We start from the raw sequence: 22,154 nt of genomic DNA on the forward strand, positions 1-22,154 counted from the left end.
CCAAAATACTCACCCCTTACAACCTTTCCAAGATAAATCCGAAGATCAGGTAGAAGAAGAAGAATCGGAACAGTTTTGGGGATGGTGATTAGTAAACATGTTTTTTTTTAATTTTAGAAATTTAAAATTTTAGATTAGACGTTTCCGCAAATTTATTTTATTTCAGTTGTAAAGACAGTTGTTTTTTGAGGAATTATGAAGAATAAACTGGTTTTCGGTTTATACTATGCTACGAGGCTGGTTGTTTCAATTGTGTGATTGTTAAACAACGCCGGTGTCAAATCCCGAGTTTCGGGGCGTGACAGCTTAGACACTTCACAGCAATAGTCGCTGCACTGAATGCTGCATTCTGATGGTATTGGCCCTCGAGTTTAGTGTCCATGATCCGGAACAGCTTTCTCTTGTCACCCATGTAAGGTCTCGCCCAATCAACCAAGTTTTGCTCGATGCCCACTCTTGTTTTGTCGACAGCACGGCGTCCTGAGAGCAATTCAAGCAAAACGACCCCAAAGCTGTACACATCACTCTTTGATGACAATCGACCTATTCCGGAAAATTGGAGAAAATTAAACATAGTTTTGATATTCTTTAACTAGTTCAAGTACAAGTAATTTTATGAAATAAAAAATCACATCAAGAAATTAAAACGATAAAGTTTTATGTTCAATACCATCAATAGAGTAAGTTGTATTTAAGAAAATCATAGAGAAATTCCCAAGAGACCAAAAGTTAACAACAAAGACAAAATATACTCATAAAGTATAGGGACGGGTATTTCAGGAACGAAGATGGCTGCACCAAACATCTGACAGTAAGGGGACCTTTGCTTAATTATCTAGTATAAATAGAAGGACGACCAGCAGATCAAAAAATAATAATGGATGAGTCAATTTTGAACTCAAGAACCTGTAGCAACGTATTCCGGTGCAGCATAGCCATGTGTTCCTATAACTTGAGTGGATACATGAGTCTTATCACCGGTTGGGCCAGCTTTGGCCAAACCCAAGTCAGATAATTTTGCATTAAATTCCTGCAAATGGAATTGTTTGGTGTAAAATCGATATATGATATTAGACTAGAAAATGAATTGACTGGATTAAAGTTGGTAGAAAACGAGAAAAATGTTTCAGTTATACCCCGTCGAGAAGAATGTTAGAAGCCTTAAAATCTCTATAGATCACTTGTTCTCTAGCTTCATGCAAGAAAGAAAGCCCCCTAGCCGCACCCGTAGCAACCTTCATTCTAGTAGCCCACGAAATGGGGTGAGGCCCTCCTGCACCATGCAATTGGCACTACAAGAAATTCTGCATACAACAACGCACATACGACAACGGTTTTTCACAAAAACCGTTGTCGTATGTTTTTTAACAACGTTTTTATCGAAAACCGTTGTCTTTTGGGGGGTCAAAGGCAACGGTTTTTAAAAACTGTTGTCTATTTGGGGTCAAAGACAACGGTTTTTGGGATCAAAGACAACGGTTTTCTTTGAGCGTTTTTTTTGGGTCAACGACAACGGTTCTATGAACTGTTGTCGATTAGCGTGTTTTTTTGGACAAACAACAACGGTTTTGGAAAACGTTGCAATATTTAGCGACGGTTAATTCTCGTCAAAACCGTCGCTACGTTTAAATTTGCGACGGTTTTAAAATAACCGTCGCTAATTTTAGCGTGTTTTTTTGGACAAACAACAACGGTTTTATAAACGTTGCAATATTTAGCGACTGTTAATTCAAAAACCGTCGCTAATTGTCGCGACGGTTTGTCAAAACCGTCGCTAAGTTTAAATTCGCGACGGTTTTAAAATAAGCGTCGCAAATTTTAGCGTGGTTTTTTTGATAAACAACAACGGTTTTGGAAAACGTTGCAATATTTAGAGACGGTTATTTCAAAACCGTCGCTACGTTTAAATTAGCGACGGTTTTAACATAACCGTCTCTAATTTTAGCGTGGTTTTTTTGACAAACAACAACGGTTTTGGAAAACGTTGCGATATATAGCGACGGTTATTTAAATTAACCGTCGCTAATTTAGCGACAGGTTTGTCAAAACCGTCGCTACGTTTAAATTAGCGACTGTTTTGATTTAACCGTCGTGAAATTTAGCGACATTGTTTTAAACCGTCGCTACTTTTAGCGACAGTTTAAATCCAAATCGTTGCCAAATAAAAATATGCGACGGTTTATCATTTACCGTCGCTATTTAACCAAAACCCGTCGCAAACTGTCTATAAATATCTCCATTTTCGTTCTATTTTCCTTCACAACACTTCACAACACTTAAAATTTTTCTCTTTTACACCATTTTATCACTTCACACAACACTTAAATTTTTTTTCACCACTTCATAACACTTAAAATTTTTCTCTCTTACACCATTTCATCACTTCACATAACACTTAAAATTTTTTTATCTTACACAATTTTATCACTTTCACACAACACGTAAAATTTTTCTAACCACTTTATAACACTTAAAATTTTTCTCTTTTACACGATTTTACTACTTCACAACACTTAAATTTTTTTCTTTTACACGATTTTAGTTTGGATTATTAGTTTCTTTTAGATTTATTAAATTATTAAAAGTATTTTTTTTATTTTTCGAAACAAATTAGCGATGGAACTCTTGAAAGATGACCGTCGCTAAAATTAGCGACGGTCGTTATTGATACCGTCGCTAATTTAAAATTAGCGACGGTTATATACGACGGTTTATGTAACCGTCGCTAATTTTAGACGGGTAGAAATAACGACCGTCGCTATTTTTATTTGCGACAGTTTTAAAAACCGTCGCAAATATGATCTTCCACAACAGATAAAAACCGTTGTCGTTGAACGGACTTTCAACAACACCCTCAATTACAACAGTTTTTTAATGGCTACGACAACGGATAAAATCCGTTGTCGTATGCCGTTTTTGTAGTAGTGTGGATTCAAATGCCACATATCGTTATACACCACATGCCAACTTTCGGTAAAAAAAAATACAGAGAATGTTCTCATCCAACCCATGACAAATTGGCAAAAACAAGATCACATAAACGGAAAGTTAGCATTATGCCAACTTTTGGTAAAAAAAAATACAGAGAATGTTCTCATCCAACCCATGACAAATTGGCAAAAACAAGATCACATAAACGAAAGTTAGCATTCTCCTAGGTTACAAATGAAAGAAAATAAATAAATATTGATGGATCTGCATATAGACGACAGCATCTCTTAACTACTCCAACATTTCAAGAAGACTGGCTATTAGCACAAGTAAAGATGTCAAACTGAAAGAAACCGAATGAGTTTACTCTAAGATCTTCGTTGTTATCCAAAACAAACTGTGCACAAGGGGAAAGAAACCAGAAGGCTCAGTTGCAGTACAAATACAATCAGAGAGTATAACTGCAGTTAATTATAAGTACTAAGAAGATAGTAAAGAGGTGACAAGTAAATTCAAGAAATAGCTATTTAAATATCTTCGTCATTAAGAAATAACTTTAAGAATTGATACGTAACACAATGACATAACCAATAAATATAAGTAGTCAATAAAATTTCTTCACTATTGTACAAAGGACTTTATGAATCGATATATAATAAAACGAGGTAAAAAGGCGATAATAAAAGTTAATTTCATTGCAAAGAGTACTTCTGAACAAATGATTCTCTAGACTTCCTTTCGACATGAACTCATAGACCAATAGCCGATTATCACCCTCAGAGCAGTATCCAATAAGTTTAACTAGGTTCAGATGTCGAAGTTGACCCAGATAATTAACTTCTGTCTGCAAAACATAAGCAGTCCGGTCAAAATAATCGATGCATAAAAAATTCAGTAAGAAATAAATCCATTGCGTGACAAAGGAAAAACATACCAACCACTCCTTGTGGCCTTGGGAACCTTCAGGCTTCAACTTCTTGACAGCAATAACAAGTCCCGACCCAGGCTTTGTGGCGGTAAGAGTATTCTCGTCAATCCATCCCTTGAAAACATAGCCAAATCCTCCTTCACCAAGAAGACTGTCAGGTCGAAAGTTTCTCGTCGCATTCCTTAACTCGTTAAATGAGAAGGGCTTCACGTGAGGTGATGAGAGTATTTCAGCCTCCGATCTTTGAGTTGGAAGGCTTTCGACACTGCTTTTGCGACTGTAAATGGGAATGCTTATGTTGAAACGAGATGATGAATTGCACATTTTGCGGGGAAATCTTGATGCTTGTACATTCAGAATAATAATACAGGTTAGATTATTAGCTAATTACAACCCCATGGAGTAAACACCTTTCAAAAATTTATGTTTATAGAAGAAGATAGTTCCTAAACATAGTGATAGATCGTGTCCTAATTCACAGCAAAAAACTTTGATGTGGAACAGTTGAATTATTATAAGAATTGCGTAGACAAATATATAGTCATCGAGTAAGATATTCATTCCACAAAATCTTGCCATTTGGTTACAACATTATAACAGCAGTTGCAGAAGATAAAATATCCTAATTCTAGCATACTTGCCATTTGCCTTGAATATTCTCCTAGATGTCGTACCTTAACACATCGTCATATCTTTATAAATTTATCGATAAAGTTTTGCCGCTTTTTTGGATGTCTATGGTTACATTTAGTGAATGGAAATGTAACTGCAATATCCAAAGAATCAAATTTACATAAGCTACACATAAAACCCAAACCTTGAAGTATGGAAGAAAATTGAAGCTTCTTATTGCTGTTGGTCCCACGTAAGGCAACGTGAGATAATAATATGAAAATAAAAAATAAATTGGACATCGAGATTTAAGTGAAAAACCCCAAAAAATTATTGGGTAAAAATCACGGACAAGATGAAAAAAATTCCACTATTATATTTTATGGTGTACAACCACTTACAGTGTTTCCAAAGAGAACACACACTCTCTTAATACAGGAGAACAAACATCTCACAAATATTTTAGAACTAATCACTCAAATGCTATAAAATGAGAGAGAACTCGACGAAGGGATGATTTCTGAATGAGGGGAGGGAGCTCTATTTATAGAGCTTTTCGTCCGTGTGAAAACGCGTATAAAATGTGTCTTCCGTCTGAAAATTTCGTTGTCAAATTTGACGACTCACAAATCTGCTTAATTCAACCCACATTTAATGCCACCTAACATATTGCCGACATTTCTCCCACTTGGAGATTTGATCGACAATCAACGCATCTCCACACATCTTTTCAATCTTGCAATTCTCTGCTGCTTATGTTTCCGCTAGGCCACTTGAGGATCTACACCACTCAAATTTATCAGTGTTAACCTTGATTAGAAAATCAGCTATGTTATCCTTCATATGGATCTTCTGCATATCCATACTTCTTTCTTCTACTACTTCCCGCACAAAGTGAAATTGGACTCCAATGTGTTTCGTCCTGGAATGAAAGGCTGTATTCCTTGCAATGTGCAAGACACTTTGACAGTCACAAAACAAAGGAACATTTTCTCTTGTTTGTGCCCTATCTCCTCCAATAACCTTTTAATCCATATTGCTTCCTTGTAAGCTGGAGTAGCTGCCATATATTCTGTCTTCGTTGTAGATAACGACACAACTGTTTGCAGTTTTGAAACCCAGCTTACTGCTCCCTTGCAAGTGTAAACACATAACCAGTAGTAGATTTCCTCTTAACAGGATCACCTGCATAATCTGAATCGACATATCATCTGAGTGTAAAATCTGATCTTCTATAACATAATGCAGTATTTTAAGTACCTTTAATGTATCTAAGGATCCTTTTAACAGTACTCCAGTGCTATCGTCCAGCCCAAGATTCATCATATACCGACTAACTGTTCTCACTGCTTAAGCAATGTTCGGTCATGTACAGATCATGGCGAACATCAAACTTCCCACTACTGATGCATATGGTACACGAGACATCTTCATGCTCTCTGCTTCACTGCTAAGACATATTTCGGAGGATAACTTGAAATTAACAAGAAGAGGGGTCGAGATTGGCTTACTATCTTACATGTTGAAGTGTTGCAAGACTTTCTTCAAATAATTTTTCTGGGAAAGCCAAATCTTTCTATTACTTCTGTCTAGGTGAACTTGCATCCCTAGAATCTTGTTTACCGGTCGCAAGTCCTTCATATCAAATTCCCTATCCAATTGTGCCTTCAATCCTTGGATCTGATCTTTGTTGGGGCCTGCTACCAACATGTAGTCCACATACAACAGCAAAATGATATAATCATCACCAAACCTCTTGAAATATGTACAAGGGACTGCATTTAATCTGTTGTATTTAAGGCTCATGATATAGGAATCAAATCTCTTGTACCAACGTCTTGGCGTCTGTTTGAGACCGTACAAAGATTTGTTCAACCTGCAAACCAAGTTCTCTTTGCATTTTTCCGCAAAATCTTCTGGCTGGAGCATATAGATTTCTTCTTCAAGATCTCCATGAAGAAATGTCATTTTCACATCTAGTTGTTCTAGATGTAGATCAAGCACCGCACACAATGCCAACACCACTCTGACTGTTGTAAGCCGAACCACAGGAGAAAATATCTCATTGAAGTCAATGTTTTCTTTCTGAGCATACCCTTTTACCACCAATCTAATATGATACCGCTCCACTAGGTTATCGCCACCGCGCTTGATTTTATAGACTCATCTGTTACAAATGGCTTTCTTCCCTCGTGGTAGTGTAACAAGATCTCAAGTTTTATTCTTGTCTAATGCCTCCAACTCTTCTTGCATTGCTATCATCCACAAGGATACACCTGAGCTTTGAGTAGACTCGTGGAAACTCAATGTCTCACCATCCTCTGTAATAGACAATATGCAATATTGCTTTCAGTGACATAATCTGAAAACTAACCTGGTGGTCTTCTGTCTCGAGTTGACTGCGTCACATTGGAAACCTCAAACTCAACATGTTCTTGTTCTTCGTGCTTTGGTACTGCTTCACAAGAAATTTGACCTTCGTCCGTCTTATTTTCCACCTGAAATATATTAGTTTCTGAATTCAGTGTGCCTTTGTCTCCCTTTACTTTATCTTCCTAGAAGATAACATCTCTGCGGATGACAAGCTTGTGAACAGTAGGATCTCACAAGCGAAACCCCTTTACTCCATCAGCATAACCCAAGAAGATACATTTTCTGGATTTCAAATACAACTTCGATCTTTCTTGCTCATTGTACATAACGTACGCAGGACTTCCAAATGTATGCAAATGAGAATAATCTGCCGACTTCTCGGTCCACATCTCCATCGAAATCTTCAGATCAATAGCCACTTAAGGAGAACGATTGATAATATAACAAACTGTTTCCCCCAAAATGATTTTCTAGACCCGCAGTCCTCAACATGGCTTTTGTTTTGTCCAACAAGGTCCTGTTCATCCGCTCCGCCACTCCGTTCTGTTGAAGTGTGTAAGCATTCGTAAACTGTCTTTTGATGCCTTCATGTCGACAATATTCATCAAATTCGCCACTGGCATATTCTACTCCATTGTCAGCCCTCAAATACTTGATTTTCTTTTCAAAATTAAGTTCAACCCACGCTTTGAAATCTTTGAAGATCTGGAAAACATCTGATTTCTTCTTGATTGGATACACCCAAATTAAGCAGCTTTGTGAGTTGTCAAATTTGACAACAGAATTTTCAGACGGAAGATGCGTTTTATACGCGTTTTCACACAGACGAAAAGCTCTATAAATAGAACTCCCTCCCCTCATTCAGAAATCACCCCTTCATCGCGTTCTCTCTCATCTTATAGTATTTGAGTATTTAATTATTTAATATTTGTGAGGTGTTTGTTCTCATGTATTAAGAGAGTTTGTGTTCTCTTTGGAAACACAGTGAGTGGTGTACACCATAAAATATTATGGCATAGAAGCGGAACTAGCTGCTGCATCCATTGGTTCAGGAGAAGAATTAACTGTATTATAACATAGAAAGCTTGGACATATGTCAGAACGAGGTTTGAAAATTCTCTCAGAATGGAAACTGCTGCCGGGACTCACAAAAGTGCTACACTTTTGTGAGCATTGTGTTACCAGTAAACAACACAGATTAAAGTTTGGCAATTCTAGTGCCAAAAGCAAAAACATATTTGAGCTGATTCATTGGGATGTTTGGCAAGCACCGGTTGTATCTCTAGAAGGAGCGAGATACTTTGTCTCATTCATTGATGATTTCTGAATGAGGGGAGGGAGCTCTATTTATAGAGCTTTTCGTCCGTGTGAAAACGCATATAAAACGCGTCTGTCGTCTGAAAATTCTGTTGTCAAATTTGACAACTCAAAAAGCTGATTAATTCAACCCACATTTAATGTCACCTAACATATTGCCGACACTTGCAACAGCCATAATTCCAAGGAGTAGACAAAAATTAATCAACATAAAAATCAAATTTTTTAAGTCCATCTGCGGTAACAAGGTAAATCAAATATGCAACTAAAAGGAAATTATAGACTCAAGTCCATACAAAGAAGCCATAGCACCTCTACAGAAGTAGAACGTTCTCCTCCTTCAGCACACATAAAACAAAGATTCAACAAAAGGCAAGATGTTGAATCCATTCTCCTCCTTCAGAACTCATAAAACAAAGAGTCGACAAAGAGCAAGATTTTATATTCATCTCAGCAATTCCTAAGGCCAAAAACTTTAGAATCAGAGCCTAAATTTGAAAACTTAAAAAGGTCCACCTTTGCCAGGTAAAAAGGTTTAACGTTGGGCCATGGGTAATCATAACTCGAACCAAGAACAGAGCAACACAGAAACTAATCAGAAAAGCTTCAATTAAATCCATTCTAACTGGAACAACTAANAAATTGTGAACTTTTTGTAATCAATTTGATATAAATACTAATAAATCATCCTCATCAAAATGCTCAGAAAAGTGTCAAAAAACATATTAAAAAACCCTATAAGAAAAAATTTAGAAGAAATCAAAAAGATAATTTTAACCCAAAAGAATAATTTTACAAAAAACCAATAAGAAAACCATTTAGGAAATTTAAAAATAACAAGCAAGCATTAAAAAGATCCTTCAAAGATATTGAATGTTATAGATGCACTAAGAAAGGTCATACGACAAATTATTGTAGGTTAAATAAAAAAATTAAATGAATTACAACTAGAAGAAGAAATATTAAATAAAATTTCTAATCTCTTGATTGATTCTTCTGAAGAAAATTCAGAAACTGAAAATTCTACCAAAACTAACGAGTCATTAGTAGATGAACAAATCATAACTAGTAGTGAATCTGAAAAACAAATTAATATGCTCACCAAATATCAATCACTGCTTTTAGATATATTGAAAAATATTGATGACCCAACAATCCAAAAAGAATATCTAGAAAAAATTCTAAAATCTCTAAATGACAAAGAAAAAATAAAAAATACCCAAGTACTTCAAAAAATACTTACGACTTAACTAAAATATTAGAAAAAAGAAAAAAGAAAAAAAAANCGATCACAATTCAAGACTTACGAAAAGATATAAAAAAAATAAAATTACAAATAAGAGAATTAAAAGAAAAACAGATTCAAGATTCTGAAGCAATAAAATTAATTCTACAAAATCAGAAACAGAAAATGATGAAACCCAAAAAGTTGAAAATATTGAAAAAATTCCTGAAAATTTTCTTTTCGTTTTAAGAGAAATAACTTTTAGAAAATATATCTTAAAAATAAATCTAGTATTTTCAGAAAATTTCAAAATGGATACAATAGCCTTATTTGATACTGGTGCAGACTTAAACTGTATCAAATCAGGAATAATACCTAATGAATTCCAACAAAAAACACAAGAAAAACTTTTGGCTGCTAATAATTCAAGATTAAATATAAATTCAAAAACAGACGCATCAATAATAAATAATGGAATTTACATAAAAACCACTTTTGTTTTAGTAAATGATATTAATCACACTGTAATATTAGAAACTCCTTTTATAAGTTTAATTACCTCATATAAAGTAAACAATGACTCTATTTCTTTTAAATTCATTCATAAAAAATTAAAATTTGAATTTTTAGAAAAAACTCGAACTAGAAACCTTAACTTAATAAAAGCATGTTCAATTTATGAAAATAATATTAATACCATAATCCAAGGGAAGACTTTTCAATTAGAAAATCTTAAAAAAGATTTTTCTTTAAAAAGAATACAAAACCAAATAGAAACTAAAGAAATTCAAGATAAAATTCAAAAAACTACTAGAAACAGAAGTCTGTTAAGAAAATTCTAATGCTTTTTGGAATAGAAAACAACATATTGTTGATCTTCTCTATGAAGAAGATTTCAATTATAGACAAATATCAACTAAAGCTAGACCAATCCAAATGAATTTTGAATTAGAAGAAAATTGTAAAAAAAAAATTCAAGATTTAGACAAAAAGGGTTAATTTCTAAATCTAGATCCCCTTGGAGTTGTGCTGCCTTTTATGTTAATAAAAATTCAGAAATTGAAATAGGAACACCCAGATTAGTAATTAATTACAAACCATTAAATAAAGCATTAAAATGGATCACATATCCAATACCAAATAAAAAAGACTTATTACAAAAACTCTATAATGCTTATATATTTTCCAAATTTGATATGAAATCCGGATTTTGGCAAATACAAATTTCTCAAAAGGATAAATATAAAACTTCTTTTACAGTCCCCTTCGGACAATATGAATGGAATGTTATGCCTTTTGGGCTTAAAAATGCTCCTTCCGAATTCCAAAGAATTATGAATGAAATATATAATGATTATTCAAAATTCTGTATTGTTTATATTGATGATGTATTAATATTCTCTAATAATGTAGATAATCATTTTAAACATCTAAAAACATTTCTTTATATCACAAAACAAAATGGCCTAGTTGTATCAAAATAAAAAATAAGTAGTTTTCAAACTAGGATAAGATTTTTAGGTCATTACATATCTCGTGGTACTATAACTCTCATTGAGAGATCTTTAGAATTCACAAATAAATTTCCAGATAAAATACTTGATAAAACCCAACTACAAAGATTCTTAGAAAGTCTAAATTATGTTCTATATTTTTGTCCAAATATCAATAGAATAGCGAAACCCTTACATGATAGACTCCGAAAAAACCCAAAACTATGGACAGAAAAACATACAGAAATTGTAAAAAGCATCAAAAAGAAAGTATTAGAAATCCCATGTCTTCATATCGAAGATCCTAACCTACAAAAAATTGTAGAAACAGATGCGTCAGATTTAGAATATGGCGGTATATTAAAACAAAAACGAGAAAACAAAGAATACATAGGACAGTACACATCTGCCCATTGGAATGATACCCAGAAAAATTATTCAGCTATAAAGAAAGAAATTTTGAGTATTGTTTTATGCGTTCAGAAATTCCAGAGTGATCTTTTGAACCAAAAATTTTTATTAAGAATAGATTGTAAGAGTGCAAAAGAAATTTTACAAAAAGATGTCCAAAATCTTGCCTCAAAACAAATTTTTGCAAGATGGCAAGCTATTCTTAGTATATTTGATTTTGAAATCGAATTCATAAAAGGAGATACAAATTCTTTACCTGATTTCCTCACAAAAGAATTTCTCCAAAACAGAAATGCCACCCAAAAAAGATAAAAAGCCTGTTCAAACTCCTATCGAACCAGCAAAAACGAAAACCTGGTATGACATCGTTACAAAAGAAGAAGAAGATGAACTTAAAGATACTGCACAATCAAAACCACAGGTAAGTGACGATCTGGAGAAAAGACTTAAATTCCTTGAATCCTTTCTCCAAACACCTGAAATAAAAAATGCCCTTGCCAAAACCCAGGCAAGTGAAAGCTCCGACAAGAAACCCTATAAAGAAAATCTTACCAAAGATTCCTTCCAAACTGTTTCGTTTTCCGATAATTCCTCAAAAACCTCTTATCACACTACAAATTCCCAGCTTGTTCTCACACAACCACTATTAAACCCTCCTTCTGATTACTTTGATAAATATAATTGGCAGAATATAATAAATGTTGAACCAGGATTCCATGAAAAAGATCTCTTTGAAACACTTCAAAAATACTTTGGAAAATGATGATATTATAAACCTTGGAACGAAAATAAAACCCCTTATTTTTATCAAGAAATTATGGAAACTAGTGACTCCGCATTATTTAAAAACTTCTTCTTGGACCAAAGCCATGATGATCCTGCTTATTTAATGTCAAATGGTGGGACAAATTTAAAATACCTCCAAGCCTTACAGCCACCAATGTCCAAGCTTGGATCACCAATAATAAAAATACAAGAGTCCAAACTCAAAAACCGCTTTATAGGATTCCACCACGACAACAGACAGAATTCCTGGCACAAAAATCCCAAATGACGGCAATGCTTGCAGCTGTCAAAACTCCTAAAGAAATGCAAGCTATACTAATGAAATTCTCACCAGGACCTTCAAGAAAGTCAGAATCTTCTGATGATTCGCTTAACCTGGAAGAAGATGATCTCCTTGGACCAGACGACCAAGGACCAATATTTGGAAATTGTGGTGTATAAATGTTTGTATTAGATTAATGTTTGATTGTATGGCATTGTATTTGTATTTGTATTGATATGTACATTTTCCTATGTTAAAAAACAAAATTCCGAAAATACCCCAAAAAAAATATATAAAAAGGGGATAATACCTCAGTATAGAGGCACCGAAACATTTTTCCACTCTCTACCCATATATCTCTCTCTTCTCTCTCTCTCTAATCACTCATTCCCAGATCCAAATTCCAGAAACCTTTAACCATTACCCAGAAATCCCAGAAATCCGAAACCCTTTTTAATTTGTATCTTCCATTTATGTAAAGTTATTTGATTCCAAAGGTTAGTAATGAAATCTTGTTTTAAATTCTGGAATTCTTAGATATATATATATATATCGATTATCATTTTTTGCATGTCCTCGAAAATTTGAAGTAGGTACAAATTTTTACCATGACTGCAATTTTAGGTATATATATATATATGTTTAATATCTATGGCTGGTTAAACCGCCTACTTCTTTAAGATTTGTGGAGTTCTTTGCAAAAGTATGCTCTGTATATAGATCCCTTAAAGGTTTATATGCATCAGAAATTGGAGGAACCACGGCCTTAAAGAATTTTTCATTTCTGCTATTTACTTTCTGCAATTTGTGGATCNAACCCACGAGGGGTCACATAAAGCAGATTAAGGACCGTGAAAAATCAAATCAAGGGTGGATTCAAAATCCTTAATAGGCTTATAGCTTTTGTCGAATGCGTTATGTACATTCTTAATATGTCTACCTATGCAAGTAGAAAAGTGAGGAGCAGCTTCTTATGGATTATTGGCTAAAAAATCCTAGAGTACTTGTAACGTATCGTATTTTGAACTATTTAAATTTTGCAGAAAAAATAAAAATTTTCTTAATAAATAATAATCTTTCAAATTACAATAAAAATAAACTGCTCGTCTAAAATATTTGAAATAAAAAAGATTACAAACAAAGTTTGCTAAAAAGGTACTCGTTTAAACATCATGAATTAGTTTCATAAAATCAAAGTAACTAAATTAACATGCTTGAAAATTCTTGAAAACATAGGCAATCCTCATGTTTAGCCTCCGCGCAGTCCGAGCCGACTCACTGGTCCCCACCTCTCGCGTCCACAAATTCGTCCTCACCTGCATCGATCAAGTCCAATGAGTCTAAAAACTCAACATGTATAAATTGAGAATAAAAAATAACACGTAATAAAACCACATTCATTTTAAAGTAAAGCGTAAATACTTAAACTTGAATGTACTTACATAAACATAGACGTGTCATCATATCGTAAAACTTTTTATAAAAATTTTCATAAACGTACTTGCATCATACATACTTAAACATGCATAATCATCATCGTTTTGCGTAGAGATATGTTTCAAAGCAAGTGACCCGTAACATAGTGCGCCTGATCAGACTAAACCACAGTACTGGGTTGGCAGGGATGTCCACTACCACATACATAAGATCACACGGTCATATTTTACCGTGGATTGGTTCCTGGTCATACTTTACCGCTTTCCAATCCTTATCAAAATTCGGTCATACTTTACCGAAGTTATCAAAAAGTAATACATTTTATATGTTGAAAGTTTTTCCAGAAAGTCGACCGAAAATTCCCAGTAATCAAAATGACAGTAAACTCGATTTTTTAGATCTAAAAATCGTTTCAAAATCAATCCAACCATTTTTGCTCAAATTTTGCATAACATACATGGATTTTTGTACACAATAAACATCAAAACATATACTATGACAAGATCGATGCAAAAACGAAAGAATATACATGCCTTTGATCTTTAAAACTCACGACACGACGCATAACGACGCGAGGGAATGCGAGGCTCGATCCGAGACGACTTGCGGCACGATTTTTGTTCGAAAAACCAACGAAAATCTACAGAAATTTTTGCAAGGGAGGGATGGCTGCTGAATAACCTAAGAACTCTAGGTTTTTCTCTCAAAAATGAAATGTAAATGTGTGTGTGTGCTGAACGTGTGTGTGTAGGGAGGGGGAGAAAATTGCTTAATTAAATAATTAATTGGCTAATTAGGGGCTAATAGTGTTTAGGTAAATAATTAAAAATAAAATAATATTAATCTAATACTAACTTTACTAAAATCCCCTAATGAAAAAAAATACACATGTGAAAAACTTTAAAAGTTTAAAATCTTAAAATCACATAATAAATTAAATTAAGCTTTAAAAATGCTTAAAATTTCATAAATCTTTTAAAATACCAAATTTCATGACTTGAAACAAAATATCACATTTTCTCTAAATCGCTTAAATCGTTGCCGGTCTCTTTTCTCGATCCCACATCGAATATTCGTCTAAAACATAAAACTCAAGAAAACATTTTAACGTGCATTAGTTAAAAATATAATAATTAAAAAAAATATAAAGATCATAAATCATGCATAGCTAAAATCATTTTAAAATTAAATAAATAATTTAACAATTTAAATAAATGCAAATGTTTTACGTGTACTGATTTTGGGCTCTACAGTACTTGTGAGATCCATGATTCAGTTTGAGGTCCATATATATAAATATATAAAATAATATGAAACCTTCATTATTTTGGTCTCTCTATCTTATTGTATTTTTGGTCCAAACTTGTGATTTCTTGCTCTGACAATTCGAAAGAGTGTAAAATTCGAATTTTTGTGATGGTAGGTTTTGTATACTTAAAGGTTAATTTCTCGATAACCATATACAGCTGAGTGGGAGGAATTAATATCTTTAAAGAAACATGGTTTTGGTGCGCCTAATCTATACGAATTTCATTATCCACTCAATTTTTCAAAATTATGCACAACAATTTAAAGGAAACTACCGGCTTGTTAGTAGAAAGGTTCAAAAGAATGAAGAGCATATACGTCTAGTGTTCTTGCCAGAACCCGGATTTGAAAAAATGCCTCAGAAGGGACTGGACTTCGAATTGAGAAAGAAATTTCAAGGAACTGAATTCCATGATTTCAGTGAAATGGCAGCAAAGGTCACAGAGTATGAGGAATTGTTAAAAAAGAGTCATACAGGAGGAAATGAACCGTTGGTTCATACTTTTAGGATGTGGAGGTTGTTCCCTTGGCTGAGGTTGGGAAAACTGGATCGTTCACATGTCCACCATTGAGGAGCCATATTTATGATGCCGTTAACGTAAGTTCCGCATTGTCTCAAAGCCAGAATCACAATCAATTCACTTTTGTATATAGGACGGGGCAGATCTTCGGTTTCCTAGTGAAAGAGAAGTTTGTTACTTTTCTTACCAATTATCATATACCAGAGAAAGAAAAATTGAAGGGCAATGAGTATTATAAGTACCACAACTTTTTCAATCATGCTACAAATTCATGTTGTGCCTTCAAGAATATCATCCAGGATATAATAAACAAGGGGTCTTGAAGTTTCCTGAGGACACCATGGTGGTTGACCAGTATCCATTTCCCCATGTTTCTTTTGTTAATGTTAACAGTATACGCTTGATTGTTATCATTAATAGGAACATGGAACAACAAGGGAATAAGTTTGTGGGTCCAAAGAAAGTAATAAGAAAGTGTTGGGTCCCAAAAACATGATGTATGAGGTCAAAGATAGATATAACATATGTATTTTGGCTCAGTTTACGTAGAGAAACAAGAGCAGGAATTAGGTCCATACAGAAGGAACCATGGCCCAAGTGCCAAGGAATCTTCCTTATTACCCAAGAGAAGTACAATCAAGAAGTCCTCTGCGACCTCAGGGAATCATGGCCCAAGGGCCAAGAACTGATTGGTATCCTCCCGGAACTAGAGATGAGGAAGAAAGGCATGGACAAAGATCGGAGAATAATGCTTGTCACTTGGGAACTAATTCTTCATGGGAGAAAAGTGTGCAAGAAGGGTGCATGATAGAACGAGGTTTGTTGTGCCTCCTAAGGTAGAGCCCAATGGGGCATGGCATACAGAAAATAATAAAATGTTCCTGCAGCCTCTCTCTCGTACCCAAAAAAGAAGAATCTTGAGAGAATAGGCAATGATGAGAAGGGCATAGTCTGGGGGATCCATCCAAAGCAAGAGTAAGTTCGGCAGAAAGGAAACAGAGGATAAAGAGTTGGAGGATGATGATTTACCGTCCGATGAGGAACTGATCAATGAGAAGACAATTAACTTTCAAGAGAACGCCAGTTCAAGGGTACCGACAAAGAAAGAGTCTGGTGAAGGTAGTGCAACTGAAGAAGGAATTGGTATGAGTATACATGAGGAACAGCATAAGCCAAAGAAGGTAATACTAGCGAAGCCTACAATTGAGATGACCAAGCACATCAGATCATTGTACATAAAAGCACATGTCAATGGTCAACCAATTTCGGGAGTGTCAATCAACAATGGTTCCGTGGTAAACCTTCCGCCCCTTAGAGTGTTTCAGAACTGGGGCCAAGAAGAGGAGAATCTTGTTCCGACAGAAGTTTCGGTCACCTCATTCACATGTGAAGCCACCAAAACCATCGGAGTGTTCTCTGCCGAGGTTATGGTGGGGAGTAAATCCTCTCTATCTACATTCTTTGTAGTGAATTCTTCTTTGAATTTTCATGCTTTATTAGGCCCGGATTGGATTCACGAAAATAATTACACACCATCATCAATACACTAGTTCTTATTGTTCTGGAATAGTGATGATGTGGAAATTGTACAAACATATTCTCAATCTTTCCAAGCTAATTCGAGCACCGTTGAAGCCAGGTATTATAATGGTGATTTTGGGCCAATAAAGTTCTATGAAAAGAGGAGGGATGGTCAGTCTAAGTCTGTGTACACGGAAACTTTAGGGAACAGTGAGACATTAGGGAGGATCTTCAAGTCGACAGTCATTATGCCTGCGAGATCAATGATACAGCCGATTGTGGAGGAAATAGATGATTGAATTCCATGATAAGAAGATGGAGGCAGCTGCAGCCGCCATCAAGAAAATGCAAGTGCAGCAAATATTAGACTTAGTGAAGGGTAGTTTGGATAGGGAAATTTATGAGTCTGACATAATCTTGGAGGAGGAACCTGAGGAACTGCAAATGGAGGATCTAGCCTTGGCACCATGACAAATGGAGTACCATCACTCAGAGGTACAGGATCCGCTGGAGGAAGTGAATGTAGGAGTCACATAAGCCTCAAATTGTGTATGTGAGTTCCTTGTCAGATGATGAGATAAAGGCTGAGTTGAAAGAAATGTTGAAGAAGTTCAAAGACTGTTTTACTTAGGGGTATGAGGATATGCAAGGGCTAAAATTTTAACTGATGAAACTACAATCTTGCCTATTTCATCAATGTCTAGAGTCTAAACCAAAAATGATGCCCTCAATATTTTCTTATCTTACAAATGAGAAAGAACAGGTCATGGTAAAATGAAATGGGAGAAGCTCAATCCAATTGAAGCAAGAAATACATCACTAATACGTTAACATTGTATATTCGCCTCAAAAACAAATCAAATCATGAAATCATCCATATAATTTTCCTACAATATAAGTTCTGTCACACAGTCGCCATTCTAACAATATTCAACGAATCATCCTTCGTACCACAAGAGTTTGTCCCAAAACTATGTTTGATAATTCTAGAGACAAAAATGGCAAATGAGACACCTTGAGGTCCGAGTGCCATTGAGTGTGCAACGAAGTTGATGAACTCCACAACATAAATTGAACCAAGCAATCCCAAGTTCACAACATTTTGTTCAAACCATTAGCCCTCCAAACTCGTCAGGAACGACAACATTACTCGAATTTGAACCCTTCAGAACACCTCCACCACCACTGCCTCGTCCTCGACCCTTTATCCTTCTCAGCTCAGCTGCCACGTCCCTGGCGTCTGGCCTATCATCTTTATCAGCCGCCACACACCGGAATGCAAGCTCCGCCACCGAGTTAACTCCCTCCATCGCTTCCCCATCCACAACTAAAACAGGATCCACCACTTGATGCAACAGTCCCATTTGGATTCTTGGCACTGCCATATCAACCAATGTCATCTCCCTCTTCTCCCTCTTTTCATCAACGGCTCTCATCCCAGTTATCAATTCTAACAACACGACTCCAAAGCTATATATATCGCTCTTCTCGTTCAACCTGAACGATCTGTAATAATCGGGATCCAGATAACCTGGAGTTCCCTGAGGCCCCGTCCAAACACCTTCTGATGAGTCATTCAAAGACACTGTTGTCTCGGAGCATATTAAAAGTCTTGACAACCCGAAATCCCCCAATTTCACCCTCAAGTCTTTCTCCATAAATATGTTTAACGTGGTTATGTCTCTGTGAACTACAGGGGGCACTACTGAGAAGTGCAAATATTCGATGGCCATGGCCGTTTGAACAGCGATATCTATTCTTGCATTCCATGTTAAGGCCCCTTCTTTGTACATACTCCTCTTTCCATGAAGATGTTCAGCTAGAGTGCCATTAGGTACATAATCATATACCAGGATTAGGCCTCTTGGATCACTGCAATACCCATGAAGTTTAACCAAATTTGGATGTTTAATCGATGACAATATCAAAATCTCATTGCAAAATGACTTTGTGGTGAACCCTTTAGCTCCACCGGCTGCGGCCGAGTTTTGCTTGTGGAGGTGCTTTACGGCCACTAATCTACCATCTTGGAGCCGCCCTAAGTATACTGAACCGAATCCTCCATCTCCAATTTTCCGTTTTGGGTCTAAACGATTGGTGGCGGAGTCGAGTTCTTCGTAGGTGAATACAGGCGGAAGTAAACTGGCGGAGCGGTGCCGGCGAAGGAAAATAATGGTGGGATCTTCTTCTGCATTCTTTAGAGCTTTGCTTCTCAACCAGAAAGTCACAATGATCACTGAGAGAGCAATCAATGAACAAATAAACAAGAAAATTATGGACAACATGCCAATCCTTTTCGGGCTTTGCTGCTTGGTTGTTATTTGAGAAGGAAAACAAATGAATGGTTTCTTAGGATCGGATGAGTTAAACCCACAGATTCCATTCCGGAGTCTGCACGATTTGCATCTCCCAAAGTAAGAATCTCCATCTTCGTCCCACTCTATTTCAATCCCTAATTCCAATATACTGTCCAGAACTCCAAGAACATCGACTTGGCATTCCGGTTGAAAGTCTTCGCGGTGGTTGCCGGAGAAGCCGCCGCAGTCTCGCATAAGATACAAAGGATCTTTAATAAGCTTGCATTCCCATGAACACTGGCTGCAGTTGGGTAGATTTGGAGGCGGGCATGGTTTCAGAACGGAAAGTCGGGAGCACGAGGAATCCGAGACCCGAAATATTGACCCGGAAAGTGAAATGGATCTATTGAGAGTGGAAATTATTCGGGGGGAAGAGCAACTATTGAGGTGGAGTTTGGGCAGCAGGAGTGGATTGGGGGAGATGGTGAGAGAGGTCGAGTTGGGCTCAAAATGGAGGAGTGAAAACGACAGTTTGTTGATTGAAATGGTGGCGCGTGAGGGTGGTGAGCAAGAGACTTGGAAAGAAGGGTGGCCACAGCCTGCGGAGAATGAGAACGGAAACGGCGGCGCAGAGGTGAAAGGTGGGCACAAGGTATGGGTTTTGGGTGGCAGGGTGGAGCAATGTTGGGATGTTGCTACGGTGGTCAAGAATGGAAGGAATGCTACAAGAAAGATGAAAGTGGTGGGCTTGGTTGCGGAGGAAGCCGACGAAGGTGGCGGCATGAGGAAATGAAAGATCCAAACTTTACTGTACTACTCGGGACTTGCGGTAGACAAGAAGATGAGGTCATGATTCATTACTTTTCTTTATAAATTTATATTTATATCTTAGGGAAATAAAACCTAATTAAAATCATTTTTCCCAAAGAAATATGTGTATCCATGATTTATTTATATTTTTTCCTCTATGTTCATACATAATTTTATATTTATATTTCCATTTTCTTTATACTTTTCTTTATAAATTTATATTTATATCTTAGAAAAATATATGTATCTATGATTTGAGCTCGCTCTGACGGATGTTTCCGTTGTTGGTAGTGTTTTCGCGTAACATCTTATGGTTTCAACGCCTTTACGAAGTAATGATGAGTTTCTCGAGTTGCATAAATCATTGATTTTCATAGTCAATTGTATTGCCATATTATACTTTTATACATAAATATATATAACTCATTGAGTGTTCTTATTTTTCTAGGTACATAACTACAACATAATAGACACACATTACAACTCCAATTTTCAAATCTATAAGTGGCTTTTTTTTATATTTTTTGGGAAAAGAACTATCTTGATTCTTTTATGTATACGATAAATTACAAATTTTTCGGAATATGTAATAAATTTTTAATGTTATATTATATAATAAATTCAGTTATGTAGCATTTTCATGTAATATAATATAATATAATATAAAATATAATTAAATGGTATAGCTGGATTTATGAAGATATAATTTAGGACTTTCGGGTCTCGAGGGTTTAAAAAGGTGGGGACTCACGTGAAGAGAAGGGGGTGAGGACAAAAAACCAAGTGGCCATGTGTGTGGACATTTGAAACTTCTTGGTCAACTTCTCCGTACATTACACCACGATTGATGCTAGTTTTCCAAAAAAAAAAAAAAAAAAAAATTGTTTTTTTATACACATTTTAAGTTTGGAAAAATAAATATGATAGATATATTTTTTTAAAAAAAATACAGGTTTATAGTTTCAAGTCGCAGATAAAATTAATCATCGTCGAGCTAGATAATTCATGTATCCATTCATTTGTAAGTATCAACAATACATAAACTATTAGAAATAATAATTTTAATACAATTAAAAAAATTGACGGGTTGACTCGTCTATCCAAATCTGAATTGATGACCTTAATTATTTATTTGCATTAGGTTTAGGGTAGGAAAAAATATCGAATTTTCGGTATACCGATATTACCGTATCGAAAAAATGCTGAATTTACCCAATTTTCGGTATACCGAAGATTTCGGTACGGTACGGTAACGATACCGAATTTTTCGCTACGGTAATGGTATGCAATTTGAAACTTTCGGTATATACCGAAATACCGAAAAAAATATACGAAAATTTTAAAATATATAATATTTTAAAATAATAAATTTATAAAAAATTTAAAATGTAAGGTTTTTTTCGGTATAAAACGGTATATGCCGATACCGTAACGAAATCTCGATATACCGTACAATTTCGATATAATCAATATGCTAGTNTCGAAATACCGAAAAAAATATACAAAAATTTTAAAATATATAATATTTTAAAATAATAAATTTATAAAAAATTTAAAATGTAAGGTTTTTTTCGGTATAAAACGGTATATGCCGATACCGTAACGAAATCTCGATATACCGTACAATTTCGATATAATCAATATGCTAGTTATATGTATCGAAAATCTATTATGATTTATAACAGTCTAAATTATATTTTACAAGGTACAATAATTGCAAAACTTTTAAGTTTCCTGTCAGTCATAGGTAAATTAAATGGATTCGATACAATCAATCATTCAACAATCGGAATCATAAATGAAATGGAATCTAACTAGAAGTGATATACCTTATTGTATCGAAAATCTTATACCGTATATCGTATCGAAAATTACGATATAAAAAAAATACATACCGATACTGATAAAAGGAATTTGTAAGA

General features: G+C 35.2%; 2 protein-coding genes across 2 annotated transcripts; both read right to left on the reverse strand.

The window, feature by feature from the left end:
• Positions 1 to 277: 277 nt before the first annotated feature.
• Positions 278 to 4,810, reverse strand: LOC140965996 (probable serine/threonine-protein kinase PBL3). Its single transcript, XM_073426278.1, has 5 exons — positions 3,866 to 4,810; positions 3,640 to 3,775; positions 1,137 to 1,273; positions 907 to 1,030; positions 278 to 543 (listed from the first exon to the last, which is right to left on the reverse strand). Exons 1-5 carry the CDS (start codon positions 4,181 to 4,183, stop codon positions 278 to 280), a joined length of 981 nt encoding a protein of 326 aa, XP_073282379.1. The 5' UTR covers positions 4,184 to 4,810.
• A 13,036-nt stretch (positions 4,811 to 17,846) lies between these two features.
• On the reverse strand, positions 17,847 to 20,273 carry LOC140965997 (LEAF RUST 10 DISEASE-RESISTANCE LOCUS RECEPTOR-LIKE PROTEIN KINASE-like 1.5). Its single transcript, XM_073426279.1, has one exon. It carries the CDS (start codon positions 20,203 to 20,205, stop codon positions 18,232 to 18,234), a length of 1,974 nt encoding a protein of 657 aa, XP_073282380.1. The 5' UTR covers positions 20,206 to 20,273; the 3' UTR covers positions 17,847 to 18,231.
• Positions 20,274 to 22,154: the final 1,881 nt, after the last annotated feature.

The sequence above is a fragment of the Primulina huaijiensis genome, unplaced genomic scaffold (assembly GCF_012295235.1).
Source record: "Primulina huaijiensis isolate GDHJ02 unplaced genomic scaffold, ASM1229523v2 scaffold19385, whole genome shotgun sequence".
Lineage (NCBI taxonomy): Eukaryota > Viridiplantae > Streptophyta > Magnoliopsida > Lamiales > Gesneriaceae > Primulina > Primulina huaijiensis.

What these genes read in the sequence shown, in the direction of transcription:
- LOC140965997 (XM_073426279.1), bottom strand. Translation starts at nt 20,205, where the DNA reads ATGCCGCCACCTTCGTCGGCTTCCTCCGCAACCAAGCCCACCACTTTC.
- LOC140965996 (XM_073426278.1), bottom strand. Translation starts at nt 4,183, where the DNA reads ATGTGCAATTCATCATCTCGTTTCAACATAAGCATTCCCATTTACAGT. An exon ending in AAGGCCACAAGGAGTGGTTG is followed by an intron (nt 3,776 to 3,865) that starts GTATGTTTTTCC and finishes TATGTTTTGCAG; the next exon opens with ACAGAAGTTAATTATCTGGG. An exon ending in CTAACATTCTTCTCGACGGG is followed by an intron (nt 1,031 to 1,136) that starts GTATAACTGAAA and finishes TTCCATTTGCAG; the next exon opens with GAATTTAATGCAAAATTATC.